The 21,983-nt window shown below is 37.4% G+C and overlaps 1 protein-coding gene across 5 annotated transcripts in view; it reads left to right on the forward strand.

Moving 5' to 3' along the window:
- RNGTT (RNA guanylyltransferase and 5'-phosphatase) overlaps positions 1-21,983 on the forward strand; it is a 152,244-nt gene that overhangs the window by 67,754 nt on the left and 62,507 nt on the right. For all 5 annotated transcript variants that reach the window (XM_044427866.1, XM_044427874.1, XM_044427889.1 and 2 more), the window contains exon 11: positions 3,891-4,055. In XM_044427866.1, the coding sequence (XP_044283801.1) occupies positions 3,891-4,055 (165 nt within the window). The remainder of the gene's footprint in view (positions 1-3,890; positions 4,056-21,983) is intronic.

Raw genomic sequence — 21,983 nt, forward strand, 5'->3', positions numbered from 1 at the left:
GATTGCGATTTTCTGGATCACCCCCTTGATCCTTTTTAAGTAATTGATGACACACTGGCTACTTTCCAGCTCTTTAGTACAGAGGCTGATCTCAGGGATACATCAGCATTTTCACATTTGAGTTACTTGAAATCTCTTGTTTCATTACACTGGTGATTTGTTAATGTTTAATTTTTTAATAAGGCCCAGAGCTTCCAGATGCTATCATTGGTATTTGTTTCAGTTCCTCAACCTCCTTCCCTGAAAATACTGTGGTACTACATCTTCTGAGCTGAACATAGATGCAACAAATTAATGCAACTTTTCTGCAGTCTCTTTATTCTTCTTTAGCATTCACTTTAGTTCAATTGTTGTCCAATAGTGAAGGAAAAAGGCTTAAAAGGAAGGTTAAAAGTACGCTATTGCATTAATTTTTTCTAAAGCCTGAATCCAAAGAAATGAGTGGTTGGTTCCACTCTTCAAGGTAGTTTTAATCTTCTGTTTCTCCAGTTATGTTTCCCTATGATGTGGGAAATTTAAAATGAATTTCATGATCTGGAATGGTTTTTCATTCAAAGTAAAAACGAAAACAAAACAAAACCTAGCGAGCATACTAAAGTATCTCTGTGGATTTTTACAAGTCTTTTTTTTGTAAGGTTCACCTATTTTAGTGATATTTATTAAATTAGCATTCATTTTGTGCATCAGCAGTCTGCATTTGCTTTGGCAACATAAATGGTAACTGCCATTAACGTTCACTTTAAATGGAAGGAATACCATTTTGTGATGATAATATTCTAGTTGTGTTTTCTGTCCCATGCCACTTATCTGTTGAGTGATATCAAATACATGATGAAGAACATGAAACCAATTTGGTTCAGTTCCTGAAAAGTTTGCTGTATAGCTCTGGGAATTAGATTTCATTTCACTGTGGTGCTAAACCTGTGACTTTTTATTATGCTAATAGGAGGAGAGCTTTTGCAGGAATGAGCATTAGATAACATGTACTCCTGCCTCAATTTTATTACCTAGAATGATTGATACAGTGTTTATTGCTATATAACATTCATGGTTTAGTGGCATCTCCACTTTGTCTAACTTTATACTGTCATAGGAACATTTATGATTCTCTCTCTCTCTCTCTCTCTCTGTGCGTGTGTGCAAGCGAGAGAGAGAGAGAGAGAGATTTCTGTTGGAAAAGTCTCAGCATCCTACAGCAGGATAGGCAACCTGTTCAGGCCTGTAGGCACTTGTGTTAATTTTGAGAAACTGTCTTGGGCACCACCACAAAATGGCTGCCATAGGAGGTATGGCTAGTCAGAAAAGACAAGTAATCTTACCAAATGACGGAGCACATAGCAGAGGTGTACTGGGGCTCAGTGCAAAGGTATACTGATTCCCAGTACAATTTAGTACCAACAGAAACATATTTCACAGAAATCTCTTTTTTCCTTTCCTCCTCCTTTGTGACCAATTTATTCTCAGTCTCTTTCAGGGCAGGTTCACAGAACAGAAGAAAACATTTTGAAATCTTACTGTTCTGGGTCTGTTGTATTGTACAGACCCAGTTCCAAAGTTCTTGTAAGATAGGATTAGATTTCTGAAACCTCAGATAGAAAAAAATAGTCTGTTCGAACGTTTTCATCTTCACCATTAATTCCTTGGTCATCAGAGTCACCATTTTATTATTTTTGATACAGAAACACCATAAAGTCCCCTGGCAAGAGAGGCCATAGAACTGGTGTCAGACCATTTCTAGCCTTCAGTCTTTACTGCCCTCAGCATTATTGGAACAGACATATCATTGCTTACTTTATTCCCATTGGTCCAGCACTGTGTCCATCTTCCTATTTACTTTTGGAAATGGAGAGAATATGAAAATACATGGAGGGAGAAAGGGGGAATTGCAACAAAACTGTTTATTTTCATTAATAAAAAGTCTTTGTGGGGGACTAGAGCACCTGGGAACTGCTACAGGTACACTTGGGAAGGGAAAGGAGGAACCTGCCTTAGGCCCGCAGTGGACTAATTAGGAGGAGGCTGCTGCAGTCCATAGGCAAGAATAAAGGGTGGAAATTTCACTCACGGGCACTGCCAGGTTGTTTGGCAAGGTCAGGAGGGACCAAACAAGGGACATGGAAACTGCACTGCCCAGATACAGGGAACAGCAGGGGGTTGGACCAGATGGCCTTTAGGGCCCCTTCCAGTAAATAAAAGGAGGGGAAAGGGCACCTTCGTAGGTACCACAAAAGATGTTTAGGTACATATTGGTACTCGTGAGCATCATGTTGCATGTCGTGGCTTGCCTTATTTGTAGCACTGGATTTGCTTAGCCAGGGTATTAGTAGAAACCCTATGAGTTACTTTAAAAGTGTAAGGGAATTATTTGAGCCATAAATGAATTCAGGTGCTAAATGCATTTCAACATGCTGAATCATTAACATGTCAAATGTTCAGAATAGGTAATTTTATTGCAGGTTGTTTTGCTTTGGATACTGAATAAGGTTTTGTAATTTTATCAGATGTTAATTTTCTCATATGAACTTAAATTTCAGAGAACAGTTTAAGACAGAATAAAGATAACATAACCATATCAGTAAAGAAACGTACCATGGTCAGACAGGAAACCCCTTGATTCTGTAATTACTTGCTAGTAGCTGTCTGCCAGCTGATTCATATGAAACAGTCTGGGGAAAAGCAGGAATAGGGTTTAAATTCAAAGATTTGTATCTAGAAGGCATTTTTAAAGGAGCAAAGGAAATTGAGGCAGAGTTATAAAGTAGCTTAGAGCAAAAAAGGGAAACATGACTTGTTGAAAGGAAGAGAGGAATAAGTTTGGGAGGGAAACTGCTTAGGTTCTCTGGTTACTACTATCCATTTAGCAAGAGCGACTGGCCACAGTTGCAGTTGCTTGATCAAATTTCTTGACAGGACAATCATTACAATTTCAGATAAGCTTGGCCATGCTGTTCCTCACAGATTCTGTTAGATTAGGGTTGCAAAATCTGCCTGATTGTAGCCCCTTTCCTTTGTTTGTGGAGCTATCCCACCGCTCTATGACATCTAAGACTTAGAGTAAAAGTGTGTGCATATGTGTTGGAATGGACATATTTACTACATCTCCTTTACATTCCTGATTCAGAGGCACAGTTGTCTTATAGACGGGTTATAGTCAGTAATAGTTGGCTTCCATTTCTTTCATTCCATTTAGCTATTCAAGCAGTTGTCCACAAGGTTGTCCACAAGGTTGTCCACTGCGTTGTGCACAAGGTTGTCATACTTTGTACATGGTACAAAACCATGTAAGCTGACACTGTCATACACAGCAAATCTCATGCCCTCATTAGAAGACCCCTTTTCGGAGGGAAAGTTAGAGGCCACAACAGAGGGCAAGGCCCACAGCATCGTAAGGCTCTGAGCTTGTTGAAGGTCCCAGACATTTGGGATCTAAGGGAGCTTCCTTCAGAGAAGAAGGCTAAATGCTGCATGACTCTTAGGGAGCAATGGTACCAGAGGAGGCAGGAGGAGGGCGTTTCTGTCAGCAAAACTCAAGTAAGCGATAGGCTGTAGCAGTGATCTCCTGAATCACTAGAAGTGTAAAGTAGTCCTCAGAATGATTTGAATTGTGCACATCTTTGTTAAAGTAAAAAAATTGTGAAATTATATCTCTTTCTGACATTTTTGATTTTGCTATCAGTGTTATCTTACAAGAACATTAGTGATGGTTGTTCTAGATGAATGCTGTTTGATTCTAGAACAGTGTTAAGTCATAATTTGATACATGATATTTAGATTTTATAAATGTACACTAACTTGAGTGCTGCATTTTGGTAAGGGGTACAAATACAATGCAATCATTCAATCAGCTAATTAAGTGTATATTCATGACATGTTGATATTTTAATTTGCAGGGGCAACCAGTTGGGGACTGTGACTTTAACATTCGTCTGTCATGTATAGAAAAAGAGATTGTATGTCCACGGCATGACAAAATGAAGACTGGCCAAATTGACAAAGCACAAGAACCTTTTAGCGTTCGTAACAAACCATTTTTTGACATCCATGCAGCAAAAAAGGTAAATATGTTTTTGATTATTTAACTTAGGATCTTCTGAGTAGTCATTCTCTTTGCATGTGGCTTTAAATCTCTTTCAAGGTTTCATTGGATTTGAAATATGCATACAAAAACTAGGTGATTAGGTTCATCATGAATTTGTCTCCTGCCTCTTCCCCCTGGGTTTTCTGCTGTTATTTCAGAAGATGGCACAGCAGGATTTGCCTTGTCTTCTGACTCTGAACTAAGCACAAGCCCTTTTGTAGTTGTTGCCCCTCTCCTTTTGTCTGATATTGTTTTTTGGGAATGTCATGGCTTCATATGCCTCTGTCAAACCCCCCCCCCCATCTTGAAAAAAACCTCCATTTTAAAAGGAAGCCTGCTCTTTGACTGCTGTCAAAACTCTGGGCTCTCATAAATAGGTTTAAACATAAGTGACTTCAAATTCTCCATTGTCCAGATCACCTAGAGTCTTTGGAAAAGGTGAAAGAAATGGAGGGCATTGAGAACAGTCAGTTCCAAAGAAAAATTAGAGGATCTTGCTGGGAAGGGTATAATTTACACACTACCATCTTTTCCAGCAAATATCTTCTCATGACTTGACAGCTGTCAAATAAGAAGCGAAGTAGAAAAATAACTATTTGTAGCCTTGCTTTGTCAGGGTCCACATATGGTGCCTCCTGTGCTTTGACAGGGCATTGACATATCGAGGCTACACATTTGGAATAGTTGCAATAGTACAACTCTGCCAAAAAAGGGGAAAATAACAAAAAATACTCAAATCTTGGGCATTTTTTTAAAAGTAGCAAATCAGTGACAGCTGCTCTAGTACTTTGAAGGGGCTTCTATTGGTTTTCATTTTGGAGAATGTGAAAAATGATTTCAAGAAATAAAGGGGTTAAGTGGCAAACAAGCAGTGGTAGCTGCAGAATGGGATATGGTTGGTCTAGGTGAGACCAAGCCCCCAACACTTACTCTGAAGTTCTTCTTAGCTCTTGTGGAGTGCTGCTACTGGTGGTGTCCTGGGTGAGGTTGGCAAGAGCAGCAAGGAACACTGTTGCTTGTCTGCCACTTCCTCATACCCGCAATGGGGTCAGATGCCTGGGTTGAAAAGACACAACAGCCCATCCCATCTTCAGCAGTCCCAGAACAATCCACCTGAAGTTCTGAAGTAAGTGGCTAGTTACCCTGGATGGGTTGTTGAATCATGTGAACTCAGTCACAGAGTTGTGCCAGTGGTTGCACAGAAAGAAGGTAGCTCACACACCAGTATCTTTATTCCCCTTCTCTAACTGAAAACACTCACAAGAGAATTGGACTTTCTTCTATAGCGTGGGCTGTACATTATGGGGCTGCACTGGCACATGATTTCTTTGCCTGATTTCAGGTGGTGGTTCTTTTCTTGACACCACAACCTTGTTAGAATGTTCTTTAAGAATTTTTTGAAGGAAGTCTAATTTATAATTCAGATTTATGATTTAATGAATCATTAAACACTATGGTGACATGTCTTCTGACTTGAACCATGCTTCAAGTTTCCATCTTCACTGGCATAGATTGGGTTTTCTTGACAACTTGGGTGCTGAAGCCATACCTGTGATTGTTCTGCTTGCTGTTAATGGCTATATAAGACAGCTTAGCATTTTGTGGACACATGAAGATCCACAGTGGTATGGAGTCTGGAGAAGCCTCAGGAATAGACTCCTATTAATTGCAATCCTCCTCCTTCAGTTTGGCCGCCATAGTAATTGTTGTTCAAGTATAGTTTGCCTATGTACTTTCTAATTATTTGTTGTCAGGGAAAAGTATGTTTTGAAGGCAGTTATGCAGCAGTCCTGCTGAAGCTAAGAAGGGCTGCTTCTGTTAAGTGCCTGGATGGCAATATGCCTGGAACTTGGCATATGATGCTTTCAGTGCCATGTAGAAAAGACAGGGTCTAAAAAATTAATAATATAATACTGTGATTGTAAGTTGCTTTTGAAAAGCAATTAATATGAGAGCCATTATTATTGGAAAGTTGTATATAATAATTGAATACAAATGTTTATAAAAGTTGTATACAAATAAGCAATTAATAATTTTCTTTCATAATTGACTTTCTAATATATGATTGGTTATTGTTAAGATAAAATATGCATATCCGCTCTGTACAAAAAAGAACTAAATAAAATCAGCAATCAATCCAATCATTCTTTTCTGTTCCATTTTAAACCAAAGCACTTCTAAATTGGCTGTTTCCTCTCCCTTCCCTCTGCTTTCCCAATGGTTCACAGAAGCAAAGGCAGCTGGCCAAGCAGAAATGTCTCCCTTGATCTCCCCTTGGCATAATGAGGAGAAACCATTGGCCTGCTAGCAATTCCTTTGCACAATGTAATGCATTATTAGACAAAAACACAAATATGGAAGTTCTTAAAATTTTAAATTACTGGGGGAAGGGAATGCCAAGATTGGAATTAGTGGTTTAGGGGGCTTATGAACTTGTCTGGATTCCTTCTCTTTCCCTGCACCCCTCCAAAAATGTAAGTGAGGTACAGCCCTTGTATCCTCTTTTTTCAACAGATAAATTGTTATGAATTCCATACAATGTAAATTACCATGAGTGGAAAAGGTGGAATAAATAGTGTTTTGTCATAGCTGTGTGAACCTCTGAGATCCTTGGAAAATGGAGCGTCCTAAGTCTAGAATTAGGCAAATGTCTCCAAATAAAGGAGGAAAGAATAAAAGAAAATATAGATAGGCTTATCAGTTATTGCTGCTGCTGGACAGTAGAGTCTAACATTTAGGCAAATTAACCTTCACTATTGTAGCTATGTCATCCATAGTCCATAGAGTTGAAAGAAGTTAAACACCCAGCCAAATAAATGGTTTAGAAAATAACTGTTTTAATATCTTTAAAAATTACCTAGTGGTCACTTTTGTTGCTGTTATGGTTTCTGTACCTTACTCATAATAGTAAGTTGAGGTTCAATTGCCTTGAGGTGCTCTCTTTCTTTCATATGATACAATTTTATGTTGTTTCTTTTCTGCTCAGTTTTATGCATACACATTCAGTTTACTTAAAGGAATTTACACAAGGTGTGTGCTTTATTAAAGCATAACACAGCAACAGGAATACTGCAAAAACCCTTTTGGAGTGGAGAAACACTGAACTAAAAGTTGCCTGTGGTGACAACATGCACATCTTTGCATTTCTCTGTGTTGTGGTACTGTCCTTGTCCATGTGCTAATTATTTTCTGGGTTCATGTTTCATGGAGTCCACAGAATAGTTCAGTGATTCTCTGTTGTGTTACAGGTAATTTTCTACATGAGTATTGCAGGTAGCATCTGCCTCTTTTATTATAGAGACAGATAATCTGTTCACAGGTTTATCTTGCCTTTGGACAATACAACAATATTGCCTGGTATCCCTACCTGTTCCTCTTCCCATTTTTACTTCTGTATTCCAGTCGTATAATCATGAGTATTTTCCTGCTCCTAACCAGATGGCCTGCAGTTCCCAGGTAGCAGAGAATAGTAGCTGTATTACCTTCCTGCAGAGAATGGGCTCAGGCTTGGAGGTGACTTAGAGGACTGACCCTTTCTTCTCTCTCTCTCTTTGGCCTTGGATGGATATTATGTTGCTTCTCTCGCACTCTGCTATCTAATGCTAAAAGTAAGGAGAAGCAGATAGGTTTTAGGGAATTTCCTGCTCTGAGCTATCCAATAGCTGACATTTTTGCAGAGCAAAAAAGGAGCTAAATACCTTCAAAAACACACACATTTATTTATACCTCTCTAGTATAGAAAATATTATTAGGCCAGTATTCTATAAAAAGTTTTTTTAATGTTAAAAAGAGTGGTTGATTCCTTTTTCTAAGCTTTGCATTTTTCTAGTTTGGATGTATTGCACTTGTTTGTTCTGTCCATTGCCTTATTTTTTCAAGGTTAGCCTTTTGATTTAGAAAGTGCTATTAATTTGAAAAAGAAAAAAAGAGCTGACTTTGGAAAAGAATTGCCTTGGATCTCAGATTCAGAGATACTCCTATGAGGGATATATTAGTAGCTATTACTGACTTTATTTAATGGGTTCTGAAAGGAGGAGTAGAATCCTGCTGTAGGAAGAAGCAAGGGCTGTATGAAAACAGTGTTTGCCACAGTGATAGTTCCTGTTTTCAATGTGCTTTAAAATTTCCGAAAGTCAATTTAGCCAGGGATGTGGATAATTTAACTAGAGCTATAGTTAGATAGTATTAATAGAATAACATAGAATAATATTGTTCAATAAATAGAACAAATTTTGTCATTCTATTAGTCAACTGCTTTCCCAAATATAGGGGAGCAATAAACTTTGTTTTCTGTATATTTCCGTAGGATTTTAAAAGGACAGTGATATTAAAGATAGTATGTGAGGGAGTGCCTTTAAAGAAGAAAAGCTGAGGAATGCTATGAGTTGTATGCTGTTTTTCTGTCAAGCATGCATATGATTGTACCCTGATTCTTTTTTTGATGGTATGATAATGCACTGAAAGGCTAAATATGCAGCAGCCACGTCATTGCTTTCACCAAATGTGCCTTTGTGAAACAAGTATACTCAAATAATGGCTATAGTTTTAGAATTGATTGAATAAAGGATAGGCTGTGTATCCAGTTTGTGTGGCCAGTCATCACTTCATTACCATATTCAAGGACTTTGATTTATGTGGAAAGATTTGTAACAGAAGATGTCATATGGCTGTGCAGGAATTTCCAGTTGGTTCCAAACAGCCCTTAATGTTAGCAGAAGATGTGTGTGTGTGCTATTTCTGTCAGCTACCCCTTGCAAGAAAAGCCTCTTGCACTGCTTCCCATACAGCTCCTCTACGTTCCTTAACAATAATCCTCAGAAGTGGCTTTTCAGGGTGTGCAGAGCAGAGGAATGGGCAGGAAAACTGTTACAGCAGTGGAACCACATCTGCAGCTCTGATCCATTAAGTGGGTGAGGGCGATCACCCTCCTGTGACTGTTGGATATACTTTCAAGATTAGTCTTCAGGTGGTAATCATGACCCAGAAGGAAAGAAATGGGCTGTGTTTTGGTTTCTGTTGCTCCTGAGTTGATCAAAAGTTGCTCTTTGTATATCATTACCAATATCCTCATTTTTGCTCACCTACCCACCAATTTCTGGGGCAGAAGCAAGGGGATCAAAGAATTAAAACTACGCATCGTTTTTGGTGAAGTGGACAGGAAAAATTCTTAAATGGCTCTTACTAAATATTTGCATGTCAGTAGCTGGAACAAAAGTAGTGACTGCATTTGAGGAGGCAAACAGTAGAGGGAAAAGATGTGAGGAGAAAACTTTTTATGTTTTAAAGGTGAAAATTGGTGCTGGGAGGTTTGAACATCTTGGCATGGCATGTGCTCTTTTATCATATTTTATTTATCTTATTTATTTATTTAGGAGACTTCTATGCTGCCCCATTCGCCGAAGCCTCAGGGCGGCTCACAACCATAAATAAACTTCAAAATAGAATAATATAAATTAACAATATAAATTAAGTCGCCCTGGCCAAAGAATAAAATGAATAAATAATATTAACAATTAAAATAACATTTGAATAAAAAGGTCTTCGCCTAGCGCCGAAAAACAAATAACGACGGTGCCAGGCAGACCTCTCTGGGGAGCGCATTCCATAGATTGGGCGCCACTACAGAGAAAGCCCTCCTCCGAGTACTCACCCTCCTAATTTCCTTCACGGAAAATATATTTATCATATATTTTAGGGATGTGGCAAGAGACACCCTGTTAATCTGGACACATCCCATGTCTCATGTATATACCACACTGCTTACACTTTTAGCAGTAGTAGTACCTGGTAATTTGCTTTAGGCCTCATTTACATTAGTATTTTTTTTTTTACGATAAGATACTTTTTTATTTGACTGCTCTGCTGACACTTGCAAGTTCATGTATAAAACATAACATACTGTTATGTCCTTGACTAAAATGTCAATCTGGAAAACTCATCAACCCAGGCAGGCAGCTCTGTTCTATTTCAATTGGTAAGTGCCTGAATGAATAGCAGAGCTTTGCAGCATGCCACAAAGGTCATCGGAGAAGGAATAAATCTAAACGTTTACAGAAGAATGAAGTCCTCTGGTATAGATTTTGAATGTTACATGTACTTTAACTAGAATATCGAGCAACGTCTTTCAATTTTCCAACTTTGTATTATTTTTTCCTCTTACTAACAACTGTGGATATGGTCTGTATTTACCTCAAAGTGTCCTCTACAGTCCATATGGAAATTGGTTTTCAGTGGTCATTAGACTTTCAAATAACTCATGAAATGTAGTCCTGTTCTTGTCACAGACTATATCAAATCGTATTACCAATCTGTTCTCTTTTTGTATTCAGTTAAATCAGTGGCTATAGGAATTAATTATTTTCTTCTATTAAATACAAGAGGGACCTGCAACAACATGTTATAGTGTTTAGAATGCTCCTGTTCACTGTTCCAATTAGTCAGTGATGCTCTCTTTCTGGCTATTTCATTAATTTCCCTCTCCTCTATTTTTCACCCCCTCAACAGTCAATTAGCATTACTTGGCAATGGAGAACATTCAGTCTTCATTAGGCTGTTTCTGAGGTTCTTTCCCTTAGAATTTTTCTGAAGATTATTTGTTGTTTGCAAATCTTTGCTTTCCCTCAAGCTTGATTATAACTCCTTCCAATATGGATGGTGCTGTTTTCATATGTAAGTATTGGCAGTCACCTCTGAACCTTGGCAATAGAGCAGATTATAAGAACATCAGAAGTTAAGAACATAATCAATAGCCACTTTCATCTTAAATGGTTTCATGAAGACTGGCTTCATTTTAATGCAGCTGTGCAACTGATCATCTGGCTTTTCTGCTTAGATGGGGCCTGATTATCAACCATGTTAATTGTGAGTAACTCTCAACTTTGTCTTCAGTACAAAACACTGGCCCTGTTTTATGAGTATAAGATACTTGCATACTATTTGTTGCTGCAACTTCAGATTACTATCCTTTATTCTATGTTTATAAATCCACTTTTATTTATGTACTTTTCCTTAAGCAAATTCAGTGCAAGAGATTATTTAATTCTCTGGAAAGTCAATAAAATGTTTTGTGCTATAAACATAAATGGGCACAAATATACTCTGATTGTACGTTATCTCATAAGTCTGACTGGCAGCATGCTTGCAGGGATAAGTATGGGGAAAGCAGAGATTCTGTACAGTTTGCATTTTAAAAGATGAACAGAGGAGAAAGGGGGAGGAATTTGTTACATGAGGAAATAGGTTGTCTTTCTAGAAAAGAAAGTGTAGATTGGGTGTTATTTCTGTTCTTCCTGCTTGCAGTAATTTCCTGAGGCCAAAGCAGATACAGGAAGAAGGGTGCTGTGATTTGCACCTCCTGCCACCAGAAATTCTGTTTTCTTGCATATTCAAAGGTTTATTGGTAGAAAAATGAGATGAGATTGGCCAGGCAGCTTAATGCTTTCCCTTTCCCTTTCCATATATTTCAGTGATCAAACCTATTCTTTGTTGGATAAATGAGTTTAGGGGGTGGGATCACTTTAGGAGTCAAGAGAGCAACTAAATATGACAGTGATGTAGGAATTTAAAGATGCGCAATTATTTTGCTATCTTATAGTTGCTTTATTGCTTTGGATGTTATTTCTGTGGAAATTTAGAATTAATTTCTTCAAATGAAAACTCTGTTTACTATAGTTCACTTAAATAATTTCTATGAAAACAGTAATTTGGTATTTATCTTGTGGTTTATCAGAAACACAAATGGCATGCTTCCCTGGTTGTCAGAAAATGTGAATAGGTTGCTTTAGCATTCAGTGAACAAGCAAAAAATTCAAGAAAGCAAAACTTTTAATAATTTTGATCATGGTAGCTAATTTGTGACATTACTGCCAAAAGATTACTTTCTATAGATAAATTCATGGATCTATAGATAAAGCTATCCTGAGAACTGCCAGGGATAGCAATTGCTGGTAGTGTAAGTTACATTAAAAGGGTAGATGGTTGGCAATCACAGTTTAACACTTGTATAAAATTGCAGGTGTTCAATGCTTGTGTGAACAGATCAGGGTTATACCAAAATATTTCACATTTTTAAAGGTGTTGAGATATACTATAGAAACATATTTTAGTAAAATTTTAAAATTTAAATTCTAAATCAGTGAACTCATTAAATATTTTTTTAAAAATTAAACTTTAAATTCATAATATATGTGAACTGGATATGTTATGGGTGGTCATTTTGCTTACTTTGGAGTACTGTATTCTCAGCATTACCTTTTCTGAATATTATGATTGAATCTTCAGAAGGTGGGGACCCTAACTTATCACAGTATGTCTTATGCTAGCATTTTGTATCCCAGGTGCTTCATCAAATGACACCCCTGCTATGTTCATAATTCATATTTTCCTTGTCATACTTGTGCATCAAAACATGCATACTTACTTTTATTGCATATACAGCCGTTTCCCCAAAATGGTAAACTTCAAAGCATAGTCACCAAATATGCATAAACATAGTGTTGTCACTTCTGCATTGCCAATACCAGTCTTCACAGTTCCCGTAAGTATGACCCAGCAGATTTGGTGTCAAATAGTATTGCTGTAATATTTTATAATGTTCTCTTTCATATTAACACAGGAGGCAAATGTCAGGCCTTGTAAAAACATTTCTGCCACATCTGTTTTGTAATTGGACAGCTAATCACTCTTTCCCAACTAGTTTTGAAGCTATTATCCTTATTTTCATTTCTCTCTGCAATTAACTGATAAATCTCTGATGATTTTTGCATCTTTCGTTAATACATTAATTTTTCACATCTTAATTCAACACAATGTATTACAGTGTTAGAATGCATATAGAGACTTCACTGATGTGCATTGCCTAGTTTCAATCTTATTCTCCAACTGCGACATCTGGATTTCCTGGACATACACATGCTTTAACCTTCTGCATAGGCCTGTAAACAAAAATCATGGTTGACCATTCCTGGTGGCTGAACTAAAGCCTAATCATATTTTGGCTGCCAGGTGATGTCTTTCTTGCTTAATACAATATGAAATATTGACATTTTGAGATTGCTCGTTTGCAGGAACTAGGGTAGATCTTGCTAAGACTGGCCAAATGTGTAGAGTAAGTATAACAAGTTGAGCCTGTGTGATGAGGGAAAAACTGCAGTTGGGTTCACAATACTTCTGATAATTAATTATCTCAAAATTGGTTCATAGATGCATATTTATTACCTGAGGATTGCAGTATGATATGATAACTTCTGTATTTCAAATGAGGTCAAATGCCAGGGACAGAATTTTCATGGGATCTCAGATGTGATGCTTTCCATAGGGATTGATTCACATATTGAGGTGTGAAAAATTAATTAATTTAATTTCTTTACTGCCCAATAACCTAAATCTCTCATTAACTGTCAAGGAATTAAAGTGATGTTCATATACTTTTGAATTGGTCTTACATTGTTAACTGAGGTCAAGTCCTCAACGCTTTTGCAGAAATGGTATTAAAAAGTATAACTTCAGTTAATCAGCATCACACTAGAGATAGAAGGAAAATGTATATGTAATCATAGTCACTCAGATATATCGTAAATAGATAAATGAAGGATTTCTTCTTGCTGTATTTGCTAACTATAAGAAATATATTGTGACCCCATAGCTTCCATTTATTTCTTGTGCTGAAGCCCTTCGACTTTTGGTCAAATTCCAAAAGTACAGTTGGCTGGGTTTTTTTCACCTTGACTAATACATGCAGTCACACAAAATAGCACACTAGCTCATGCTTTTTATTTGCTGTATAAACTGTATTTTTACTCTTTCATTAGATACTGAGCTACTACTTAGGTTGCTTCCCTGTAGATATTATACAAGCATAATGATCATAGACTAATAACTATAATTAGTGAATTTCTTAGCTTCTTAGTGATTTTGATTGACTATCAGTGCTCTTTTTGTTTCCTTGATTTTATTAACTTTTGCAATAATAAAATTACATAATAAAAAAGGAAGGAAAATGGCATTGATTTGCTATCATTTCCTGCAACTCCCAGGCTTACCCACCATTGACCATCTGAAGCTGATGGGAGTTGAAGTCCAAAATATCTGGAAGGCACTAGGTTGGGATGGCTGGTTCATCATAATAACCAAAGTTGTAGAAACTTTAGAATTTGCTAGTTCTTTCTAGCATAATCTGGTTGCTACGCTTAGTCCTCTAATCCACAGGGTAACTTCCCAATTTAGGATTACTGTAGGTTACACTGAGTGAAAGAGTAGGGCAGAAAGTTCAATAATGTCATTTGCCAACTTGCACAATCTTTTTAAAATACTGTATAACAAGAGATGTGTCATTTCTGAGAGTATTATGTGATTAAACATGACAGCTGGTCCTAGCAGGAGATGAATTGGATTGAGCAAACGCTGCCTCTAAGAATGAACCATAAAACAGCATGGCAGTTTCTTCAAATCCCGAAACAAATATATGTTCTGATTTTTTTTTTTGTATTTTTCTGCTCCATTTAATGTTTGTATAGCTGCAAATTTCTGAACTTCTTGTGGTCTTTAGAAAATATTTTGTTTTCTTTTGTTGCCCTCAAGCACAGGGTAAAGTTTTTAAATGATGATGTTCCAGACTCATACCGTTGAATAAACTGTAATTAATCCAGGACTACTTTGAGAGACTCAGCCATCTATCAATACAAAATGAAAACAGCAGCAGACAGGGAATAGAACTAAAATTACATTAGACAAGACAAGGAGAACTGCCTGTATTGCTGGATGCTTTGGGTTCCATTGCTAGGTAGAGAAACAATTGACACCATCTGGAGCTCTTCTTTTGCCAAAACCATGACCTCCTTTCTTTGTTTTATTTTCAGTTTTGTTTTCATTTTCCATGCCTTCTGGAAGGTCTGAATCACCTCACCTATATCAGCCCTGTGTTTCTTGCCAGAATTGGTGCTATTATTCTCCCTGCTCTTCTCCCAGCTCCATCTGTTCCTTCTTGTTTTTTGCCCTATTTGTCATCTTCTTCCATTTTCTCTCCTTCCTTTTTCCTTCTCTTTTTCAATATGTCATTTTTGCTTTCTCTCTCTCCATTTGTCCAGTATCTCAAGAAAACTGGAAGAGAATTTACACCTAACATCAAAGCTAATATCTTTTAGTTTTGCTATTATTTTTCACTATCTCTTTTTCTGTAGTACATGTACCAAAATATTTTTCTACTTTCAAGTCATATTATGAAAAATGGCTTTGATGAGATCCCGATTAACACCACCAACTGCAATGTTTCCGAGCTTAAATAATATATGCTAGATCATAGAGGTTTCCAAGCTGGCAAGTAGAGCACAGAATTTATTTTATAACATTAAGACCTGCCCATTAGGCTGTGGTTTTTCTTTGTAACTCACTTCCAATGGTTACAGTTTCTCCCACCCTGTTCTTGCCTTTCCTAACAGCTGGCCGCACTCATTGTTTGTATTTGATCATTACACCATATAGCTATAATCTACTGCTATAGCCTCCCAGCTGGTATGGCCCACTGCCCTCTGGGTTTTTTTTCTTGGAATTTCACAGATGATGTTGCTGTGACCAGCAATTTCTTGTCTTCCCAAGTTACTTCAGTGCTAATGTACGGCTGTAATAGTGATATTTACTTATGTATACTACTTTATCAGTGAATACCATAAGCAAATCAGTTAGGTCCCATAGTTCCATCAGAAATGGGAAGGATAGGGGAATGCCTGCAGGAAGTAACAACAACATGCAAGTCAACTTGTCGGGTGGTCATGATCATCTAATTGTGGTTAGAGAGCAAGCAGATACACATCTTCATTGATACAATACAGATCTGTCACTGTAAGTTTTGATGGTTTAATATTGAGCCACATTATCAGTACTTTTGCAAGATGGATTATCTCTGTGTGGCACCAAATAAACATTTTGTTATCTCTGTTTGAAGCATACTTGGAACTGTTGATTCAAATTAAATTATTGTATAAATTAAAGCAGGATTGACAAATAATAGGGAAATAATTAAAATGTTCTGGCCTTTATGGACAAAACACTACTGCTAGAAAAACATAATTGCACAATTTGTTCTCATATGCTAACATAGTATATCTAGATATATTTGGTTTTAACATGGAAATCTTGACATAATTAAGAATGGGCTATACATGACTATAGTATGAATATAATGTGTGCAGTGAGAGTTTTTCAGTTTTTAGGTTAGTGTAAACGTAGAAGCAAGTTGCAAACTGGCTTAGAAAGAGCGATCTCTTTCACAGCCTACCTATCTTTTGAAATTTCTTTCTTCCTTAGTTTGTTTAAATTATGTTCTAGGATTGAAGTGATCATGCTTAAACACTGACGGGGCCTATTTTTATAGTGGGCTGCCTATACTACAACAAAATCTAGACTATATGTTTATATCTATAGAACACTAAACCATGTTGAAATCAAGCTATAGTACAAAGGAGAATTTATTTGGGAGTACAGACACATGAGCATGTCACTTTGCAAACTATGATTTTGAAGTTGCTCCATTTTCTCGTCTGACTACCATCCAGCAGGAAAACTGCCATAATATACCTGGCTTGGGAGCCATCACTGAGGGTTAAAACTGCTCTAGCCTTTTTCCACTGAGGGGAAAAACTGCTCTAGCGACACTAGAATTTTGCTAGTTAACCAATTTAAGCACATGTATATTGTATAAGGGTACAGAATAGTTCTGTATATTTATATAGGAAATCAAGTATCATATCTGGCAGTTTCGGTATTTTTTGACAATGGTGGTTACATCCCCATCCTGGTGTTAGTACTGTGGTATAGATTGGCGTGTTAGCAGACTTTGGTATCTTTGGCTGTGAAGGCTCACTGTGATTTTTTGTATTCACTGATGAGGAAGGCTTCCTTGGTTGACCTTCCTTGTTTTTAACTGATTTCTTGTTTAAATGTAGAATGCTATTCTTTTGTTTTTTGAAGCTTTCCATTGCTCATTGCTTTAGGATCTGTTTAGGTGTGTAGCAGTATATAAATGCTATAAATAAATGTGCATGTGCCTGGTGCAAAGACCTGAACAGGGTCCTTACAAATTTCATGCAGTTCGGAACCTTGCCTCATTAGGGTTTTTAGCTTTAAAAAATCAGATGATCAGGGCTTCTGAACTGCCCTGAAACTCACAATTTGTTCTAGTTTCCTGGGTCGTCTGGAAACTACTCACACTAAAGGTTCTTCTATGTTGGTAAACCTCATTTCAGGTAGCAAGACACAATATGAAGTCACTGACAGTTCCCTGCTTCCCTCACCAGCTGCAGGGCTAGAACTGGGAAGATAGGGAAATAATTGCTACAGATGGATGGTAACAGCCCAAAACAATTGCAGGAATGCGTCATGATTTCCTCTGTAACTCCTAGCTAGATGGAAAAGAGGACCACATTTGTGGCTGCTCTGTGTTTCAGCACCTCAGCAGCACAGTGTGAAAGTAAGCAAGCTCCATTTTCTTCTCCACACCTATAAATGATGGTTTATGTTGCTCTGCATTTCCATGGTGCTCTGAGTATGTGGATGTGAAGCACTGATACAATCCCAAGCTGTCTTTCTAATCTTGAGGCTGGGGAGATACCAAGGCTTATTCCTGCAGCTGTGCTGTCTTTCCCCGACTAAGTGCCTTAGAGTGCAAGTGAACTATGGACTACCCTCTGCCCCTTCTCTAGTACTTTAGAGAGGGTGCCCAACTCTTGTATGATATTTTTTGCATTACAGAGAAAGTTGTAAACAGATACGGTTCCATAGGTGAAAGAAGACAGGTAGATTTTAAGGGTTTGCATGGTTGGGGAATGAAAGGTAGTTATGATGGATTCTCTTCCCAGCCCAGTGTAGCATGTGAGTTTCTACATCATCCATACTTGGCAAGGTGGGGCTGGTGGGGATGGCTTCTAAACCACCCTGAAACTCATAATTTGTTCTAGTTTCCTGGGTGGTCTGGAAACTACCCACACTGACCACAGTAATGGGATTCAGATGACACACATAATAATGGAAATAGAGTGGTATGAACCAGGAAGAGAAGCATCTTTTCCTTCCCTGATCATGCTAACATTCTTTTTGGCCTTAAGGAGTTCCTTGACCTGGTCATGCTAGTTTGTAATACAGCTGTTTCTAATGAGGACTTGATCACACATTAGCTTGGCTTCTTCTTGAGTTCTCCTATCAGGCCCTGGATTACACAGAAAATATATTCATTTCTAGGGGAATGTTGTTATGAATTATAAGATTGTTTGTGTAGCTGGAAAATAATTACTTTTGGAAACTTGAATATCCCCTTTTTATTATATTTTATTTTTGTAAAAATAGTTGCATTATTTTAGGCATGCTTATTATATTTTAAGTAAACATGGACTTGTCTAAATCATACTATATATCTTTTCTGTACATTTAACTGGGAAAGGACCCATAGGAGGTTTGAACACAAAACATCTTTGGAACGATATGCATTTTTAATTCACCCCACTGTATTTTAGTAGCATCATTTTCAGTAACTGATAATAGAATATTATAGAATATTAAGCATAATAACTTGTGTTGTTCAGCATTGTCTAATTGTGGTGGCTGTCATACTAAAGGTTTCTTTGGGCAGGTATTTTTTTTAACCTGGAAGAGCAGACATGCTATACCACAGACTGCTTTTTAAAGTTCCCTTGGTTTCCAAGGCAGATAGCTATATCATGTAACAGGTTGCTGCCAAGGGGCATAAACCCACTAATTGGACGTGGTCAATAGGTAAAAAGTAAAGTTAATCTCAGTTAATGGGTTCATGTGTTTCTGTTTCTTCCTCCCAAGTTGGTTGGTTTGAACAAGTTATAGTTACAGTTAAGCACAAGTTGCTCAGCTATGCATGTCATGACTTTTTACTTGATTTAAAACTGAAGCAAAAGCTTCTAGACTCCTCTTTGCAATTGTACAAGGCAAAGAGGGAAAGTGCTTAAATGCAAGGATTGTTGTGTTTTGTTCTTGTGATGCTTATCTGTGGTTTAGCATCATGTGTGAATATAACCATTGTTTATTTCTTATTTCTGATTCAAATGTGCAGTAAATTAAATGCTGAAAAATATTTTCTTTGAAATGGTCCGTTGTGCACATAAGGGTCTTGCTTCCATTTGAAGTGTTCTCCAGCATTTTACACCAAAATAATCTCAAATATGTTGTCCTTCTCCTCTGAGTGGTACTTGAAAACAAATTGGGGAATAATGACAAAGTTGTACTTTTAGAAAAAGTAACACTGTGGAATACTGAAACATGCTGTAAAAATAACCACTAACATGCTTGAGAATATATGTTTATGAATATTATATAATATTTGAGAATATTATGTTATATAATATAACATATTTTTGAGAATATTATATATATTTGAGTATTACATATTCTGAAATATTTGAGAATATTATATTGCACATCTGACAGACCCCTCCATTATCTAAGCCATGGGTCCTCAAACTGCGGCCCGTGGGCTGGATTCGTCCCGCCATACCCATTTATTCAGCCCATCATAGAGGTTTTGGACTTGCCGCACCCGCACCCAGCGGCGGCTTGCTCGCAAGGAGATGGTTTTGGACTTGCTCAGAGAAAAAGATTTCCGCATGCACCTGCCCCTGCCTCATCCCCCCGCCCCATCTCATGCCCCCCGCCCACACCGCCTTGGCGGCCCGTGCCCATCGCTGGCACCAACTGGCCCCCTGTTGAAAAAGTTTGAGGACCCCTGATCTAAACCAACTTCTGCCAGATTTTAGGTAAGTCAGTTTCCCTTTCCTATATTTCAGTTGAATCATATGTGTATGTGATGAAGAGGTGTAGATATTTGAAAATCATTAGACTCTTCAGCTATTTCAACTGCAATCCTATACCATTTATTTTGGGAGTATGCCCTTTTGAAATCATTGGGGCTTATTTTAATAATTCATGATAATATTTTAGACTACATGTGTGTAGGATTTCACTCTTAAGGGAGCAATTTGGAAATCTTATGAGGAACAGTTAAGCATTTGGAAAAAGAATCCTTTTTGTAAGTTCAGTTCAGCAAGGATATCACCAAGGGTATTATGGAATCCTCTTAGAAATAAACAGAGACTCTGCAGTGACCATCTGGCAGTGATGTACTAGGTACTGAACATCTTGCCTTGGGGCACAGACTAAATGAACCATGGGGAATGCTGCCTATCTACAATTACATGGCTTGACTTCCAGCTTTATAATTCCAGTTTAAGTTTTGATTGGTTTTAATTTTGAGCTTTAAAAATATACACAGATGAATTTGTAGACATTCGTGCAATGAATATATATAAAGTGCATGTGGAAATGCACCTTATAGTTACAGGCTTCAGCAAAAGTGGACCAGGTAACCAACAAGTATTAATTTAAAGGTGGCATCTGTATACTACAGTGATGCAAACATTGTATGTTCCGCAAAACTTTGCATTATAGGGGGGTGAGCATTTAAGCTTCCATTGTTGGGATATTAATCTTCTAGCTGTTATAAGAATGTGGAGGATCCATTTATGTTGATCATTAATGTCCATGAAGTAGTGAAATAAGTGTATATCAGCTGACTTAAAGACTGTTTCAGTTCAAAATGTGTAATGACCTCTTCCCCCTACAAAACAGCTACTGGACATTGCCAAAACATAAGTTTAACAGAAGCATTAGGTACGTTGCACTACCAGCAATTAGCTGAAAAGGACAGCCCTAAGATCCATAGATGTGACAGATATAGATGCCAAAATAATTGTGAGATAAAATGGCACAACCCAGTTTCCTTTAAGTATTTATGAGCATGGTTTGTGGGTCACTTTGAGCATTCTTCTAGTGTGCTTCCAATAGTAATATAAGCAGGCAAGTTGTGTTTGGCATGTAAGATCAATTGTAAAAAGTGTGTACATTAAACAGTACCTTGATATAATCACTATAGTGATTATATTGCTAGTGTATTATATAGTGTATTATAGTTGCATAGAACTTTCAAGAAGCAGTTAGATAGTTGGGGCCAGACTCAATGAAATTAACTTAAGTCACATTTTCCTTGTGTTTACACTAAGTATGACTAAGCCTAGACTCAACCAATAATATTTTAAGATCTAGCATGTTGCATGTGCTATGATTGTTGATTCCAGTGAAATAAAAGAATATGCAGTTCTACAAATAGCCTTTAAGTAAGCAAGTACTCCATAAAGCATGTTTTGTAATACAGTGAGTTCTTATGAGGTGAACTGCCCTGGGCAAGTTTAAAAGCATACTATATGTGACTTGCAGTATCGCAGAGCTACCAGTGCTCTGACTGTTATTCCCTCATGTAACAGATGGCACTCGCTGTGAAAGACTGACAAGCTGTGGGATAGCAAAGCATTACTAATAAACCCCGTCATATGTTAAACTTGACCTGACATTAATCAGGTTTAGAATGCTACAAATGAATCATGGATAGTAATTAGTGAGCTAATGCTATTAGTGAACAGCCGTATCATACTGTTTTCCCTTTTTAGAGGAAAAAAATCAATTATGTGGCTAATTTATAGTTAGTGAGGATAACATTATGCTATCTTTAGAGTTTTGTATGGTGAACTTTTCTTCATCAGTGAACCTGAGCTAATATGTAGAGCTAATATACCAGATAAAATAACTGAATTGCAAGTTGGTTTGCTCTGCTGCAGTGAAAAGTCACCAGTTCAAAACCTACTTCAGACAGGACTCTTTAGGGTAGTCATTGTCTTCCTTAGAATTAATACTTTCTAGAGTGTGTAGATTCTTGATTAATACTTTCCAGTGTGTATAGATTCTTGCGTTTCCTCCAGCTTCTCCAAAGAGAAAGAGATGGGGGAAAGACAGGGAGTACTCTGCTATTTCACTGTGCTTTGTTTCCAGTTTGGAAAAG

Source organism: Varanus komodoensis, unplaced genomic scaffold (genome assembly GCF_004798865.1).
Source record: "Varanus komodoensis strain SLA01 unplaced genomic scaffold, ASM479886v1 scaffold1, whole genome shotgun sequence".
Lineage (NCBI taxonomy): Eukaryota > Metazoa > Chordata > Lepidosauria > Squamata > Varanidae > Varanus > Varanus komodoensis.